General features: G+C 41.4%; 1 protein-coding gene across 2 annotated transcripts in view; it reads left to right on the top strand.

Annotated features, from left to right (window-relative positions):
• Positions 1-17,692, top strand: part of schip1 (schwannomin interacting protein 1) — a 214,881-nt gene that overhangs the window by 167,397 nt on the left and 29,792 nt on the right. Inside the window, exons 1-2 of one of the 2 annotated variants that reach the window (XM_089014457.1) lie at positions 5,253-5,688; positions 9,718-10,494. In XM_089014457.1, coding sequence (XP_088870583.1) covers positions 5,680-5,688; positions 9,718-10,494 — 786 coding nt within the window. In that variant the 5' untranslated portion in view covers positions 5,253-5,679. Of the gene's footprint in view, positions 1-5,252; positions 5,689-9,717; positions 10,495-17,692 lie in introns of those variants that run through there. The other variant, XM_089014456.1, reaches the window with a different exon arrangement.

Raw genomic sequence — 17,692 nt, 5'->3', positions numbered from 1 at the left:
TCCCGGTTATATCGATATTTTTTCGGACTCCCTTGAATATCGATATAATGAGACTTTACTTTATTTTGCACCGCACCTAAACCTAGCGCGTTTGGTGTGTCACTGGCTCAAAAATATTTAACAGTATCTTTTTCGACAAAAAGGTTTTGATATGATACTAAAATGTTGATTTTTTTTTAATCATTCACTGCCAGCTGTGCAAAAATGTGTCCATTCCAGTGCCAGGGTTTTTGTCATTGTCACATGAATTCCAGAAACGACAGAATATTGAGTTTTATGACTACATAAACATTAAATACAGCATAAGAAACCTTAGACTCTCTTCTTCCATCAGAGAAAAATAGTTAATTCCTAAATTATATGGGTCTGGAGTTATATGATCTTGAAATGAGGGTGACTGTCCAAAATACAATGCTATATACATGTATACACATTGATTTAATGTAGCGCTTGAACAACAGCTGAAACTGTAACAAAGTGCTATTATGGACAAAAAGCACCCCTTATGAAATGGAAAAAAACGCCAGAGGTCTGACCATTGCTTTATTGCCCCCCCCCCCCCCCCCCCCCCCCCCCCCCCCCCCCAAAAAAAAAAGAAAAACAAAAACCAGAACCAATTCAAGAATGGAGCTCCACATCACACTTTTCAATTCCAGAATAAATTTGTGAATGGCAGCGAATGAGTTAACTTGGCTGCGGTCAAAATAATATTAATGAAAATTTAATATCCTAAAAGTTTCAAGCCTTTTCCTGGATACACACTAAAATTCAATGCATCCATCCTCCAGCGTACATCTCCAGAAATTTGAAACTCGATTCTGGGTCTGGACAGTAGGGATATATATAGGGCCTAAACTCCCAGTAAGACTTTAATTTGCTGACGAAGTTTCTTGAATAAGAAGCAAAACGTCCGACACCTTCAAAGAAGTACAGATGACGGCAGAAGAAACCTTTTCATCGATCGATTCTAGGTGTTTTGCAAAATCGCAATTAACCAACAAACGAACTGAAACTGTAAAAGTTGCACTTTAAAATATGAGTAGCCTATCCCCTCTTTAGGCCTGCTTAGGCAAAACAGGTTAGGCAACATTCGTAATGCTGATAAGGTGATACCGGTGGGAGTGGGGGAAATGGGCCAGTCGTTAGTCAGGAATGTAGGAACAATCAGTGGGGCCACAGGGAGTAGTCCTCTGCTCCCCCCAAACTGAGAGTAGGCACCTATCATAGCTGTGTCCGGCGCCGCCATGTCTGGACATTAGGGATATATAAACAGGGCCGATACGACCAGTCAGACTTTAGTTTGCTGACGAAGCCTCTTGGATAGGAGGCGAAACGTAGGAAACCTTCAAATTTGTACAGATGACGGCTGAAGAAACCTTTTCATCGATATCCCCTGTTGAATCACTGTACTGTACTTTTGGAATCCCCCATCGATGTAGCAAAAATAGAAAGAAAAAGGTAAGCCATCTTGAGCATGTACACAATGTGTAGCACAAGTGAACAATATCTTGATACCAAAGTGCCATCGAATTGTCTTGAGAGCATATACACCCTTCTTGCTCACATTCTGTCAAGATGAAAAAGAGGAAAGTACCCTCAGATGCCTTTACAACTCTTCACTTTTCTAGCCTTTTGCCAACAACTGTTTGGGGAATCGGGGAGACATTCCGGAGAGGAGGTGTGGACGGACTGATAAGAGAGTGGAAGGCATCCGAGACGGGGAACGGAGTGTCAGCACTAGTACAGCCTCCTGCTGTTTTTACTTTAGGATGAAAATTGCAGTTGGTTCTGTCCTCACTGTAACGGAGAAGCCCAGTCAGTGGTCTTTGAAGTACCGGCCCATTATTTCATGGATGACGTTTATGCTATTGTACATTCCGCACGCTGTCTCGGAGGGCTTCTCGTGTCCCTCAAACAAATACAGTGAGACCTCAACTCACGAACTTAATTGTTTCCCAGACAGAGTGTGTAAGGCGAAAAGTGTGTGTATCAAAAAAAAAATTCCCATAGGAAACCATTAAAATGGGAATAATCCGTTCCCGGGTTTCCATAAAATATACTTTTCAACTAAATAAGCCTTAAAACTACACACAAGATACTGCGATTGGCTGGCAACCAATTCAGGGTGTCCCCCGCCTCGTGCCCGAAGACAGCTGAGATAGGCTCCAGCACCCCCCGCGACCCTAATGAGGAATAAGCAGTACGGAAAATGAGATGAGATGAGACTACACACAAGATACCTTATTTTATGTATAATAAATGTGCTATTGTATTGCAAGAAAGAAATACACTACATTGTATCATAAAGTCACTTTATTTACATTTGTGATGGTCATTTATGGCTTGATGGAATGGCGTTGGAGGTCGAAGGTCAAAGGGAATTGCATGAGGACTGTAATTAAAGAAATAAACTGCGCTGTAAAATAAAGTTTTATTTACCTTTTTGATGGTCGTTGATGGCTTATGGAAGGAGAGTCACCTTCCATAAGGACTGTTGGTGCTGTTCGGTCGTGTGTTTCCGCCGAAGATCACTCCGCCAGCCGTGGTGGGTGTGTATTATGAAAATAGTTCTTATTATAAGGTTTAATTTTCATAAATTTGACGTTTGTAAGACGAAAAGTTTGTAAGTTAAGGTGTTTGTAGGTTGAGGTCTCACTGTACAAATCTTTACAGACAAAGAGTGCAGTGCATAAGCAAAGTGACTCGCCTGGAGATTTCCGGCACGGCGGCACTTAGGGGATGCTGATCCTTTTCTTTAATCATCATCTTGTACATGCGTGGGTTCATGGAGAGGCGAACCTGGTGAAATGTTCGGGAGAAGGACCCCCCGATGGCCCCTTATTGTCGTACATCGAGGCAATGACGTCTGTCTATGAAATCATTTGGCTAGCTGACCGAAATAATAAAGTTACTGAACACATCTGTACATCTTCCAATCTGCTTTATCCTCACAACATGGAGGGGTGGTGCTGCTGGATCTCTCAGTGCATAGGTGTAGGGTTCGATTGCGATGTGTGGGTTTTCTCTGGGTACTCCGATTTCCTCCCTCATTCCCAAAATGTAAAAGACAAGTTGTTTGAACACTCCGAAAATGTTCCTTTGCTGTGAGTGTGAGCGCCAATGGTTGTTCGTCACTGTTTGTCCTGCGATTGGCTGGCAACCAGTTCAGGGTGTCCCCCGCTTATTGCCAAAGACAGCTGGGATAGGCTCCAGTGCGCCCCTTTACACTTGTGAGGAGAGAATCGGATCAGAAAATGGATAGACGGATGGATGGTGCTCCATATGTACATTCGAAAATTAAAAACAAATAATAAACTATTGACATTTTCTAAACAAATAGTAACCTGGAAATCTAATGAGAAAAAGTGTTGATTGTGCAATAAACAATCCAGATTATGTGAAGACCAAATCTTGATTCCACGGGTTGAAAGTAGATTTTCTGTGGATATTAATGAATGAATTAAAATGATTCACAAATGAATGAACCAAAGCTTTAAAAAATCTGAGCAAATTATCTTCTAAATCAAAGCATTGTATGGTTACAAAATGATCAACAGAACTACAGTGTCTTTACTTCTTCTTTTCTTCATAAAAAACAGAAGAAAATATCACAGTGCGCCACTGCCGAATTTGTTCGGGTTTGTTTTTTTTTTATTTTTATTTTTTTGGGTGCCGATAAAGCGCTGGCCATGACCTCTGGAATTGTCTTTCGTTTCCACAAGAGGGCAGCATTTCCCCTTTTCCATGTTAGCGCTTTGTTCCAGCTTCATCTGTTGTTAAAGGACTATATAAACTCATATGTATGTGTTGCATTGTATTTTGGACAGCCAGCCTCATTTCAAGTTAATATAACTCCACACCCATGTAATTTAGGAATTAAATATTTTTTTTCTGATGAAAGAAGAGAGTCCAATGTCTCTTACGCTGCATTGAATGTTTGTGTAATCCTAAAATTCAATATTCTGTGGGTCCTGGAATTCAAGTGAAAATGACAAAAACCCTGGCAACCGACACCTTCGGACAAGTTGTGTCTATAATTTGTAAAATCACTTCAAATGACTGAGCGTATTTTACAAAGATTCCACGGTATATAGCTATATTTTACGTTTTAAGACTCACACTGAATATTCAGGAAGTCTTGTTTTCGAGTTGATGAGGATGTCTGACGTGACGTCACGTCTGGAACACCCCTGAGAGAGTGACACACAACACATATTGGGTACTTTGTTTGGTCTAAAAACTTCGTGTTGATCCGTGTTGATGGCAAAATTAGAAGGAAAAAAAAACATAAATAACGCGATGGTGAATCGTTGTGTTGCACCAAGACTTCTATTTGATACTAGTTGACACAAATTCCAAGCAGACAAATCAGCCCATTTCCAACGGAGCTTGGGTCCCATCTTGTGCATTTTCTGGACGCTACATTGGACTATTGGACTCCATACGCCTCAAAATGACACGGAGGACTTTTCAGAACTATTTGATTCATATTCATAACTGGATGAGTAACAAGAAAGCATCTTCTCCGAATCTGAAGCCATTGTTTTGATTCTCGAGCAAGGCAAGATGTCCTGGTGTGACGTCACGAACAAGAGGGCTGGATCTTCTGAAACTGAAACTTTCTGAGGTCATTTTGAAGTAGTTTTGGGACACTAAGTCATTTTTATTGGTGTTTTGCATTTGTCTAAAAACATCAGCTTGCGTGTTTTGGGTGTTTTAGATGCGAGAAACCTTTTTCTGATGTCAGTTAGGAAACAAAAAAAGTTGTCGGTTGTCCTTTAAGTGCCCATTTGATTGCCTTGATCAGGCCCAGGTGTGCCGTTGAAAAAGGTGACGCCCCACATTCAAGTGGTCCTGAAACAGAAAACAATCAAAGACGAAACCTGACATTTCCATAGTTTAAGAAACAAGACATTGCGTTTTGTTGTCGCGACTATTGAAGCCACTTTGATTCCAAAAAAGTTGATGCAATAACACATAAGTCTGAGGCTTTAAATTCAGAAGAGCAGAAGTGTTCAATAATTCACCCAAATAGTTTCCTCTCCCTCAGCGTCCCTCACCCCTCTCTCTATCTCTTTCTCACTCTCTCTCTCTCTCTCTCTCTCTCTCTCTCTCTCTCTCTCTCTCTCTCTCTCTCACACACACACACGCACACAATCTCTCACTCACCACCACCCCCCACCCCTACCTTTTGCAAGGTCAGTGCTCGTCTTCTGTCGTCACTTTCCCACAGAGTCCAGACGTGCACACGGCTTTTGAAAAACAATTTGTATTTCTTTTTGAGGAGGGTGATCTGTAAAATCGCGTTGAATAACTTGAGCGTTGACCGTGCGTGGGCTCTGAAGACGCTTCCCGTTTTCCTTCCACTTCACTGTACGAGGACGCACGGAGCTCGGCGCGCGTGAAAGGAGCGAAACCTTTTGGACGGAAAACCACAACATCCTTATTTATTTATTCATTCATTCCTTTGCGTAAACACTAACGCGGAGATGCCGGGACCCAGATGTCCTCTTCTTCGCCTGGCTGGCTGTCATTTCGGTGGCCGAGCCGGCACCGCCAGCAGCCGCCTTTAGGATACACCACCCATTGCTGCTTGCTACTGCTGGGAAGTCGGAAGAGCCTCGATTTTAAGACTTTGACAATGTCTTGAAACGCGAGGCGGGAGTGAAAGCTTACAAGATGATGACAGTGAGTCGAAACGTCAATTTGCATTGAATTGTATGCATCTACGTGAAAGGATTGTGGAGCTCATACTGGGCGTTTCTGTCACTGCCGGTGTGTACATGTGCCAGTGTGTGTGTTGAAGGTGGTATCAGGTTCCTCTTGGGAGTTTGTAGAGGAACATTACATCATAACGGTACGGTGAATGACTCTGCAAGTGGGGTTAGAATCAAGATGCGCTTTTTTTCTTTCAGAAAGGTGCATAGGGTGATGATGTCACTCGTGCACACAAGTCACCAGGGCGGATACCACGGTTGCCCCCCTCAACCCATTTTGAATTGTGCCAAACACTCAACCAAATGAGTCGCAAATAAGACCCCCTTTTCTAAATTGGGAAGGGGTGGAAGGGGTGACGACGGTGCAGTTGTTCGTGTGTATGTGGGGGCGGGGGGTGGGTTATATTGTGTTTGTGTAAATGTTTACTTGTGTGCACGGTGTTAGTTAATCCCACCGCGGATTATTTTTCACATGTCCAGAATGCCGTTTCCTCCCTTTCTTACTTCGATTTATCAGTCACATTCATAAACGTAAACGAGCACTTTAACTGATGACAATGTTGCATTCGATTTCATGCGAACAATCGCCCCTGCTATTGGTTCATACTCTTATTTTGCTCGGAGGCTGGACAAATCGGATTAAGATTTTTATTATTTTTATTTATTTATTTTGGGTGGAGAGCCGGCCAGTGCGTCTGAAGCAATGCAAAGTGGTCATTTCACTTTTTTAGAACCTAAAAAGCAGCGTGTATTTGTAGTTTCCCGAAAATGTACGTAAGGTGATAAACACAGCACACGTAACGTTGGTGAATATTGTGGTGCGTTTCTAGACCGTCTCGATTTTTGGTCGATCGATATTGCACGATTTGCTAGTTTACGGCCAAAATTTGCCGTTGTGATCAATGTGGCAACTCCTGGACGTTGGCAGTGAAAATGACTCCCTTGTCAAGCGGTTCCGCACACACGTTAGGGACCCACCCTTGGTAGTTGTGGGGGGGGGGGGGGGGTGGAATATTCCGCGTGTGGCGTTTACTGCATGCAAAGTTGCTCTGCTTTAAAAAAATGACTGCATTTAGCGTCAACGCTATATGCCAGGTTTTCACATTCCACTTCAATTGCATTTTTGTAGCGGTAAAATTAAGTACTCAAGGTCAATCGGGTTATAATAAGTAAATAAAAGGTGTTTCTAACGCTGTGGATTGTCTCTTACAGTTTGTTGAAAGAGTTTTACACCTGAACTACCGAATATTTAGAGGTATTTGTAATATAACGTCCCTTAAATTGATCATAGAAGTAGTGAAACTCTGGTGTTATAGCACAGGTTTCCCTTTCATTGTTGTTAGGTTACATCGTTGCTACTGGGCACTGGACAATCAATGTCACTTGTTTCGTCCAGTAGCCGAGATTAGGCAAAGCGACTCGAGGTTTCTTCACTATGACAATGCGCTTTCCCACAACTCTTTGAGCATCTGTCAGTTCCTGACAGAGAAGAACAGCAGACTTGAAATATATTCATTGTGGTACTGACACACTTCATGTATACTTGATACTGAGAGCTCTTTGTGATATATAACAGTCTAACCTTGGTTTTTGAACATCTCTGTTCGCGACCAATTCCGTTTTTGAAAGAAAATTTTGGGTTTGTTTATCCCAAAAATCGGTTCTTGACCAAACTGATCGCACCTGCATGTGCTACTCGACTCCCCTTGGCTTCCTTAGATGTCATTTATTTGTGTCGCGTCTCATTGTGACCGATGCATTATACTCGCGTTGTTTTATATTGTGAGCGGGCGTATTTGTATTGTTCAATCACAATTTTAAAAAAGCAGATATTGATTATAATGGGAAATTATTATATCAGATCTTAATGACAAAATTTTCGGTTTTCGACCAAGTCGGTTTTCGAACAGGTTTCTGGAACAGATTATGGTCAAAAACCTGGATTTGACAATAATATTTCAATTGTGGTGCTGATAGGGGTGGACAAAATATTTCAAAGAGCTGTCATTATGATTTTGTATAGTTCCACCAAACTGAAAAAGACTAAAATGAACATTTTGAAAAAATAACTCTGAACCCTGCGGTGGATAATGTTCTATTAAAGTGAAAGTATCCCTCATAAAATGCCTAGTCATTGTAAATGTCCCTCTCCTGCTGAGAAAGTTTGATGCAAACATGCCGGAAATTATGACAAATAATGTTTTTATGATGCTTTACCTCTGCGACGGAGAGACAGGCACTCTTACTAGAAGCAGTCATAAGCGAGGTGGTCATAGTCCATCTTCATCTTTTTGTTTTTTAAGGCATCTCTTAATGCAGCTCTCGGGAAAGGTGTCATCAATTTGTGGCCGCGGTGCACGGAAATTTGGCACCTCCCTGATGGATGCCAAGGGGGGCCCCCAGGTCAGGTGGAGATCTGAGTAGGGTTGTAAACAGTGACGACGTTTTCATTACCTGTGAACTAATCAGTCAGTTGGTGATTGTAGAAGGAAGGGGCGGAGTTAAAGAGTCAAGGTCATGTTACAGCTCAAGAGCCGCCGGACCATATCGGGGTGTTGTGAATATGCGGTGCCACGTCTGCGTCACTCATTCAAAGCCGCCGCGACACTCTGCTATGTCCCAGTGGCCTTGTGCTGTTGTGTTTGGGTTACCATGCAAGAGTGATGCAATTTTGTGTGTTTTCTGTTTTGTTTGGGCGCTTAGTTAAAAGGACTCCCGGCACAACCATTCAGTGTCAGGTCATTGTTTATTTCACCCTGTCAAGTTTGTTTAATCTTGTTTTACTCATGCTTTTGTTTGTTACTTTGGACCTTTTTAATTCTAAAGACTTTGTTGTTTGAGACTTTTATCCTGTTGACTATTTAATACAACTTGTCAAGTACACCCTGCTCCTCCCTCCTGCCTGCATTTTTGGCACCACCACTACCTTGCAAATAGTGACATCAAAAAATAATGTTTTCAAGAAGCAGTGTCCGAAAAGAGGCTGGCTTGCAAAATTGCAGTTCCTGCTGGACAGGAAGTGGGAGATATGAGGCAGCTGAAATGAAGCAGATTTGACCAAGGACGGTCAACATGATTGTAATTTTCTGTTCTTTCTATTTCTTTCAACTGTAAATTGTGCTATTAGGTACAGAGTAACTTTTTGTACAGCAACTTAAATGGTTCAGGAACATTCCTGCAACCTTTTTAAAAATAGAATCAAACATTGGACTGCAATAATTGGTTCCATGAGGTAAATTCGTTTTAGATCAGGGGTGTCCAAATCCAAATCAGGTCCTTCGAGAGCGACGGTTCTCCTTGTCCTCGATTTGGTGTACGTTTTCTTTAAAAAGGATGTAAACGAATACTACATACTGTCTCCCTCTTTCTTATACTTTTCATCTGTAGTAGCACAATGTCTGCCAAGTGATTTGCTAGCAGCCACTCCAGGGCGGAGCCACCTGGAAAAGACTTAGGATCACTTGTGACCCAAATAAGGATTAGAGCTTTGAAAAATGAGTGAATTGTTGCATAGTTCAATGTTTTTCGGTTTAAAATTCTCCAAGGAATCACTTTTATTTCCCGTAATGCCTCACACTTTGCGACAATCCTTCAACACTCTTGATTTTAATTGTATTGAAATTGCTGTTTGTCATCTAATGATAAAACACTCTGAACACGTGTTCTATTTGGAACATCTTTGGGCCTTTGCATGTCCATACCGTTACGCTCGACCGAGCATAAAAGTACAAAGTTCCTGCTTTTAAAGCTGTGATGCATGAGTTTTCAAATTCAGCCATTCTTTGGGTCTTCCCAAAAATTCAAGGAGTGTCCTTGGGATGGCATAATTAATACTAAAAAGGACAATGTACCTGCTGCATCCTAATTTCAGAGAGAGAGACCTATAATTACTGTACCTAAACGAGATGCATTTGTGACCTTTTCTGTCACATACTCAAAGACAATCTGAACGTTGCTCAATTCATCTGATGTCTGTTTGACTTATCTTGTATTGTTACAGGACTACCGGGAGGATGGCATGGACCTGGGGAGCGACGCGTCCAGTCGTTCCAGCTCAGAGTCCAATTCCAACAAAGTTACTCCTTGCTCCCCTTCTCCTGACCTGCCCACATTGGATGACTACAAGTCATCCCCTTCTCTGGACCTTGTCACCCCTGATGACTACGAGGAGGATGAGGACTATCAAGAGTACAAGAAGAAGGTAATGGAGGAGTGGGAGAGTGAGTACAGAGATGATGACCCCTCGCCAGAAGCGCCTGATCAGGAGGGAAGCACAACTGGCATCGTAGGGCCCGACGAGGTCAGCGAGGGCTCCAGGAAGAACCACCACAATCTTGGCAAAGAATTGCAGGATGTGAAGTCTGTTCCACCGCTCCCGTCACCCAGCAGGCAGACAACTGCCGCCACCACAATTGCCGCCACTTCCGAGGAACTCAAACAAAACGGGAATGTGATTTCACCTAGCAGCAACTTGCTCAGCTCCCCCGGCACACCACAGGGGGGACTCACGGGAACTCCCAAGCCCAGGAACCAAACCTTCAGACAAAGCCGGGGCAGCCGTAGCGCAGGCGGGGGTGGTGGAGGTAGAGGAGGAGGCGGTGTTGAGACTGCGGGGGGTTATAAAGAAGAAGAGACTGTAGAAGAAGACGAGACTCTGCCCACCATGGACTGGGCAGCCCTGGAGAGGCATCTGGCGGGGTTGCAGTGTCGAGAGCAGGAGAACCAGAACCTCAATTACAACCAGAACCACAACATAGGCAAGACCAGCTACACCTCGGTGAGTCTGCATTTCTCTTCATCTGTTTTCCTGCTTCTCCAGTCTGCATCACAGGCTTTTCCACACTCAGTTTTTCCAAACGCTGTCGGCTACTCTAATCCAGCATTTATCCGAGTCAGATGAACTGGAGATACACAAGGTTAGGGTAACTGGAGTGAAGAACAGAGATTAGTGAGCTATTGTAGCACTAAGCTATGTTGACCCAGCTATTAACCTGGCCGTCATGGAAGTCGGGCCTGCACAGCTCGAGGGAAATGAAGGCTGTGAGAGACGGTGGGAAGGATGTGACTCAATGTGTCCGTAACAGGAAATACACTCGGCCGGACAGGGCGCAGCCAAGCTGAAAACTGATGGATTTTGCTTTGTGTAGGAGTATATGCACAAAACTAACGGGTCATATGGTCATTTAACCAACAGGAAGTCGAAATAGTTCCGGAATATGTTTGTAACTAAAAAGTTTGCAAACACAAATCATATTTTATATGAATGAATGGAAATAGTGTGTTAATCCTCAACCTGTTCTTTGGGGTTTTTAGGAACATGGTGGTCGAGTGTTTGGAAAGTTCAGAGTAGAATAGGATCATCTGCAAACATAGACCGAGGAAAGTTGATCTAGAAAGTAGACATGAGACTGGCAAAATACATCACTGTCATCACTGGTGTGTCACTTCATCCTTATTTTAACCACGCTTCCGATTTTCCAAAATTACAATTGATCACCATTATTTTAGAATGGACAGACCTACTTCTGCTGCTTCTTTGTATTCTTCTGACACGGTTAGTACATCTCACACAAGGCGCGGGACAGGTGACACACAGCCAAATCGAGTTTAAAAATACACACAAAATGGAATGATTTTCATGTTGGTTAATTTGCCCGACGTGCGTAGGCAGTTTGTATTCGATTACCCCTTCAGTGATGTAAAGACAGTCCAGGCTTTAGTCTAACTCACCCACTCACATGTCCTTGAAGAAGACGAGCCCTGAAGAAAAGTGTTGGAAAGATTGAATTATTGAAGTTCACTCTGTAGTTTTGGGGGGGGTTGTGAGGCTTCTACCAGCAGATGGTAGTGTTGCGTAGGTATATGAACTCAAAGACGTCAGACCTGGCGTGCCTGCCACAAGGTTTTGAGGATTAACTTGCTTTTTCATGAGATCAGTCAGTTCAAATCTCAAGCCTGAATAGATTTGCTTTCTCTGGGACTCCAAAAGGACGTCCAAATAAAAAGGAGCAAGAGAAAATTGGATACAGACGTCTCATATGCAGCCCGGAGAATTACCCAGTGCTGTCGAATTGTTTGAATGCTATTAAAGCATATCGGGGACTTATTTTGCTTTGTAGGCATTAAAACATTTTCCTACAGTTCACACGGACAATGGCTGCAGCCAGTGCCATTGTGATCCCGAAGACCTCCCCTTCTGTCCCCCTCCCTAGCCCCCCACCCGCACCAGACTACTGCCCCTACCCCTTGTCTCCGTGAGGCATGTCAGGAATGCAATGGGAGATGTGAGGAGGGACGATAAGAGAGCGGAAAGGGAAAAATAATATCTTTAGGTTGGAGTAAATTTGAGGCCATGGGGTGCGTGTGTACCTGTTATACTGGATATGCTTCATATGAGTGCTGTTGATGATGAATTGTATACTAGGTGGCTGCAAAATTGGTGTACCGTTATATCATATGCATTTTTTTCCAAAAGTAGACATAACAAGTATTTTTGTAAAGTATTTCTCCCCAAATTATATTTAGGGTTGCCCCTACAGCTATGACTGTCCTCTGAAAGGGATCCCCAGTGTTCACATCTTTCAATCTTCCACCGAACGCTTTCTAGATGGTGATAGTATGTCTTGTCAATGCATTCATGCTAGTAAAATGATAGAACCAAACTTCGAAGTGAAAAAAATGGATTCTGCGGGTCCTGTAAGAGACAACAGACGGTCCCCAACTTACGAACGAGATACGTTCCGAGTGGTCGTTCGTAAGGTGAATTTGGTCGTAAGTTGCTTTAGTGCGACATTTTGTATGGAATGTATGTTTAAGTCGAGCACTAAATGAGAAAGTATAAAACACAGACGCTCTAACAGTCATAAAATAAATTCACAACTACTGTGCTCCCATTAAAAACAGAGGGCACCGGTTCTTTGTACTGATGGTTACTTATTTAATGTGATTTCACATAGACGTGACGTCAGTGACGTGACGTCGTAGACTTGACACTGGCACGTCATTACTGAATGACCTGCCAGCAGCCATGACTTTTTGTTATGCATTGCATCCTCCTGGAACGTCAACTGGGAAAAGGGATTTCGTCCCCACCCACATGCTCTACGTAGCCAATCGCAAGCGAGCTTGCCCAGAAAAAAGGCATGTAATACAAAATCTAACTTGCAGCATCTATGAACATTTTTCGACATGCCCGCAAAAATGTTCGTCTGTACCGTTGTTCGTAACGCGGATGTTTGTAAATCGGGGAGCATCTGTACTGAAGTTTCACCCGCCTGAGTAAGTAGCGATACCGTGAGTACAAAATAATGTCAATATTTTTTTAGACGTGAAACTATAAAGAAATAGCTGATACAGTAACGGGATAGACGTGATTTTCTTTTCATAACAGGGGACTTTGGAATATGTTAATCCTTAAATTGGTGGGATTTCCCAGTGACCCAAAAGGGAAGAGAATAGAGTACGTAAGAGATGGGAGGTGGGGTGCTTTAAAAGGTTATTAAATATTTACACACCTGGCCTGGTGGGACCCCGTGGCTTGACAATTTGTGTCTTCCTGTCTGGGTTAGAGTGCCAGTGTGTGTCTGTGTGTATGTGTGACTCTGTGCATATATGTGTGTCTGTGTATTTGTGGCTGGGTGTGTGTGAGTGTGTGGATTCATGTATGTGCATGTGTGTGTGTTTGTGTGTGTGTGTGTGTGTGTGTGTGTGTGTGTGTGTGTGTGTGTGTGTGTGTGTGTGTGTGCGCGTGTGCGCGCGTCTGTGTGTTTGCGTGTGTGTGTGTGTGATTGAAGACAAACGACGTATGCACTCCGAGAAAGGGAGTGTTGAAAAGTAGGGCGGCAGTGGCGCTGTTCGGCCGTATGGTTTGGTGTTCTTCTGCCGAAAATCAGTCCGCCAGCCATTGTGGCGCTCCGTGTGTTCGTATGCCAAGATTTCGTACGAATTTAACGTTCGTAAGGTTTAAAGTTCGTGAGCTAAAGCATTCGTTAGCCGAGGTATCACTGTAATTCCTAAATTATATGGATGTGGTGTTTTATGAGCTTGAAATGAGGGTGGCTGTCCAAAATACAATGTAATACATACACATTGGTTTATATAGCGCTTTGACAACACCTCAAAGTGGAACAAAGCGCTAACATGGAAAAAAAGGTAAATGCTGCCCCTTGTGGAAGGGAAAAAAACATGACCAGAGGTCTGGCCAGTGCTTTATCGGCACCCCCAGCAAGAAAAATCCAAACCCGTACAAATTCGGGAATAGCACTCTGTCATATTTTCAATTCCCGAATAAATCCGTGAATGCCAGTGAACGAGTTTAAAAAAAAAAAAAAGCAAAGCTTTCTGGCGGACTGTCGCGTGAGAAAGCAGGAGGAGAATCGATAAACAAAAGGCAGCAAAGTGCGGCTGTTGTTTTAGAAACCCTATGATTACATTCCAGTTCAGCAAAATGACTGTGCTGGCCTTTTTACGATAACAACCATAACAGCTACTCTCAGTTTTCAAGGCGACGCCACGTCAAAGGGTGAAAGGTCCAAAAAGTACAATGAATCCCCAGACAAGGATGGATAAAGAAGGAAATCAAGTGTTTGCTTCAGAACAGTGAGGTCGGTAGTGGGAAATGAGGGTGGTGTACTTCAGCCAGGTGTGCAGAGTGACCCCCCCTCCGGGTCAGGTGTCTGGTTCAAGCCTTTTGGCCATATATTGTTGTGTGTGTGTGTGTGTGTGTGTGTGTGTGTGTGTGTGTGTGTGTGTGTGTGTGTGTGTGTGTGTGTGTGTGTGTGTGTGTGTGTGTGTGTGTGTGTGTGTGTGTGCGCGTGCGTGCCACCGACTGAAACACACCCGGCCCTCCGGCTTGCACACATTTTGCGCCGCCTCTGCCTCAGAGTTGAGCTGTCTCCAAACACACATTCTCATACACAAGCACACACAGTCACACACTCACACACCTTATCATATTAAAGGATATATTTTTCCTCTCATCGTCGTTTGACAGTCTGCTGACGTTGGTGCAGGGTTTTCCACTTATTTGTTTGTTTTTGTCAGTGGAGTATTTTTCATCTAACTTTAACCTTGGATTCCTCACAGCTAGTCGGGCACATAACTCAGGTAAATCCCCAAATAACTTTTTGTATTATTGAATCAAAAGGGGGAAAAAAACGATTGAAAGGCATTTTTGTTGCAAAATGTGAAGATTTTCAGATGATTTAAGGACATGTCGTTAAGGAAAAACACTCCCTCAGATTATTTTAGCTTCAGGGCTATGCATTCCTCTGTTATGACGCATTGTCTGTTCAGGTTGTGTGTACAAAGGTATCCATGTGTGCGGACTTGTGGACGTAAAGTAGTCATCAAATATGCAACACGGGTGTATTTGAATGCTGCAAGTGTGGCAACTATTTTCAACTATTTCTTTTCATCCATTGCATTCATTTGTGAAGTTCAGCTTTTAACTCGTTCACTGTCATTCATAAATGAATTCAGGAATTGAAAATATTAAGTAGAGCGCCATTCCAGAATTAGTTGGGTTTTTTTTTCCTTGCTTGGGTGTTGATAAAGCGCTGGCCATGCACTCTGGCAATGTTTTTCCCTTCCACTAAGGGGCAGCATTGCCCTTTTTTCCATGTTAGCGCTTTGTTCCAGCTTCAAATGTTGTTAAGGCACGATATAAACCAATACTGCACCAAGTATTGCATTGTATTTTGGAACTCCACCTTCATTTCAAGCTCATATAAATCCAGACCCATATAATTTAGGAATTAACTCTTTTTTTTCTGATGAAAGAAAAAAAAATCTATATACTGTGGGTCCTGCAATTTGAGTGAAAATGACAAAAACCCCGGCACTGGAATGGACACATTTGCACATTGTCTGGCAGTGAATGAGTTAACTCATTTTGGAGATGGAACGACAAAACAAAGTATAATAATGGTAATGTGCCGTTGGTGAGCAACCTTTGATCCTCCTGGAGGATAACGTAAAAGCCAACTTGGTTGACCTCATTTATGGGTGAAAATGTCACACTGCTATGAAGATGCCCATAAAGCCCTGGCCAGACCTCTGGCAATGTTTTTTCAACAAATAATAACTTGACTTGTAGTTGATCTATTGGAATCAGAAATGGTTTATATTTAGATTATAGATTATGTTTATTATATAAAATATATATTTGTATATTTATTGATTTATTATTTAATTAGGACAGAAAGGTCAGATTTTGCCTGGAAAAAAAATCTTGTTGCATACAAAAATAATGGAGAAATTATACATATTTCATTTTTAATACACAAATATACTACAATAACGTCAGAACATAAAGTCACGATGCCTTCGAAAAAGAATTAATATCGTGTATATATATATATATATATATATATATATATATATATATATATATGTATATATAATGTATACATACATACATACATACATATATAATGTAGAAATTATACATATTTCATTTTTAATACACAAATATACTACAATAACGTCAGAACATAAAGTCACGATGCCTTCGAAAAAGAATTAATATCATGTATATATATATATATATATATATATATATATATATATAGTATATAAAACTTTGTAGTACTGGATAAAGACAGCCTTTTGCTCTCCTCCAAACACGTACTTTTGCAAAATACCCGCTTGTTAATTTTGCTCGTGGTTCTTTTCTGCCCGTCAGAAACCTTAAAACTGATGCTCAGGCAATGTACACCCCCATTCAAACACTCTGTGAGTGTCAGAACGAACTGTGGTGGAAATGGGGATTTATTTGAAGCAACGATGAGGGGGGGTTGGGCAATTTCTATACATGCTATATGGTCCCTATAGAGTTCTGATGAATACCTGAAACAGAAAGGCTAAGCTTGGTTAGCGGCCAAACTGAGTTTAATGCAGCTACGAATTAAAAATAAGCGATTGTAATCGTAATTGAAGACTCACAGTGTTCACTCCATGTGTGCATAAATGCTAATTTGGGTGGTGCTGTAATTTGAAACTGTTCTTCTCTCTGTGTAATTATAGTTTTAGTCCATGAGCCTGTAAACTTGCCGTGTTTAAACGTGGCTAAGAATATCGGGAAAGTCATGTTTGAAAACACAGACATATGCACAGGGTTGATGTGCAAAATGTCAAAAGGCAGATATTTTTGTCTCAACGTTGGTTTCTGTATGTTTGTGCAGTGTACATGCTGAGCGCTTCATCTGTTGCCATAGAGAGGGACGCTTTTATCTCAATGCATGCACACAACGCAGTCCAACTTGGAATACATAAATATGTTTTCATCCATTTCTTAACCTTTTTATGGGTACCAAACCCGACCTGTTAATATGCACATTCACCGAAACCTTCATAATGAGTGGAAAATATATATACTGTATATATTTTTTTTATAAAAATGTGTACATGGATGGAATCCTGTATGAAAACATTCAGACTGTCGGAGTGTATTTATGTCAATACACAAATACATACATAAATACATACATAAATACATCCATAAATACATACACAAATACATACATCAATACATAAAAACATCTTTACATACATAAATACACAAATACGTAAAAACATACATAAATACATTAATACATACATAAATACATAAACACATACATAAATACATAAAACATACATAAATACAGACATAAATACATAAATACATACATAAATACATAAAATAGACAAAAGTCAAAATTAAATACTTACAAAAAATAAACAAAAATGCATTGATGAACAGAAAAATGAGCAAACCCACTCCGACCAAATAAATAAATACATAAATCAATACATCAATACATAAATAAAATATAATAATTAATAATATAAATAATTAATATAAATAATTAATATAAATAATTTAAAAAATAAACACATTGATCAACAGATAAATGAGCAAATCCACTCCGATCAAATAAATACAGAAAAAAAAGAAATAATTAAATCAAGAAACAAACAAATAAATAAATAAA

This window comes from Hippocampus bargibanti, linkage group LG14 (genome assembly GCF_051943395.1).
Source record: "Hippocampus bargibanti isolate YZ-2025 linkage group LG14, ASM5194339v1, whole genome shotgun sequence".
Lineage (NCBI taxonomy): Eukaryota > Metazoa > Chordata > Actinopteri > Syngnathiformes > Syngnathidae > Hippocampus > Hippocampus bargibanti.
This window is presented reverse-complemented; position numbering and strand designations above follow the sequence as displayed.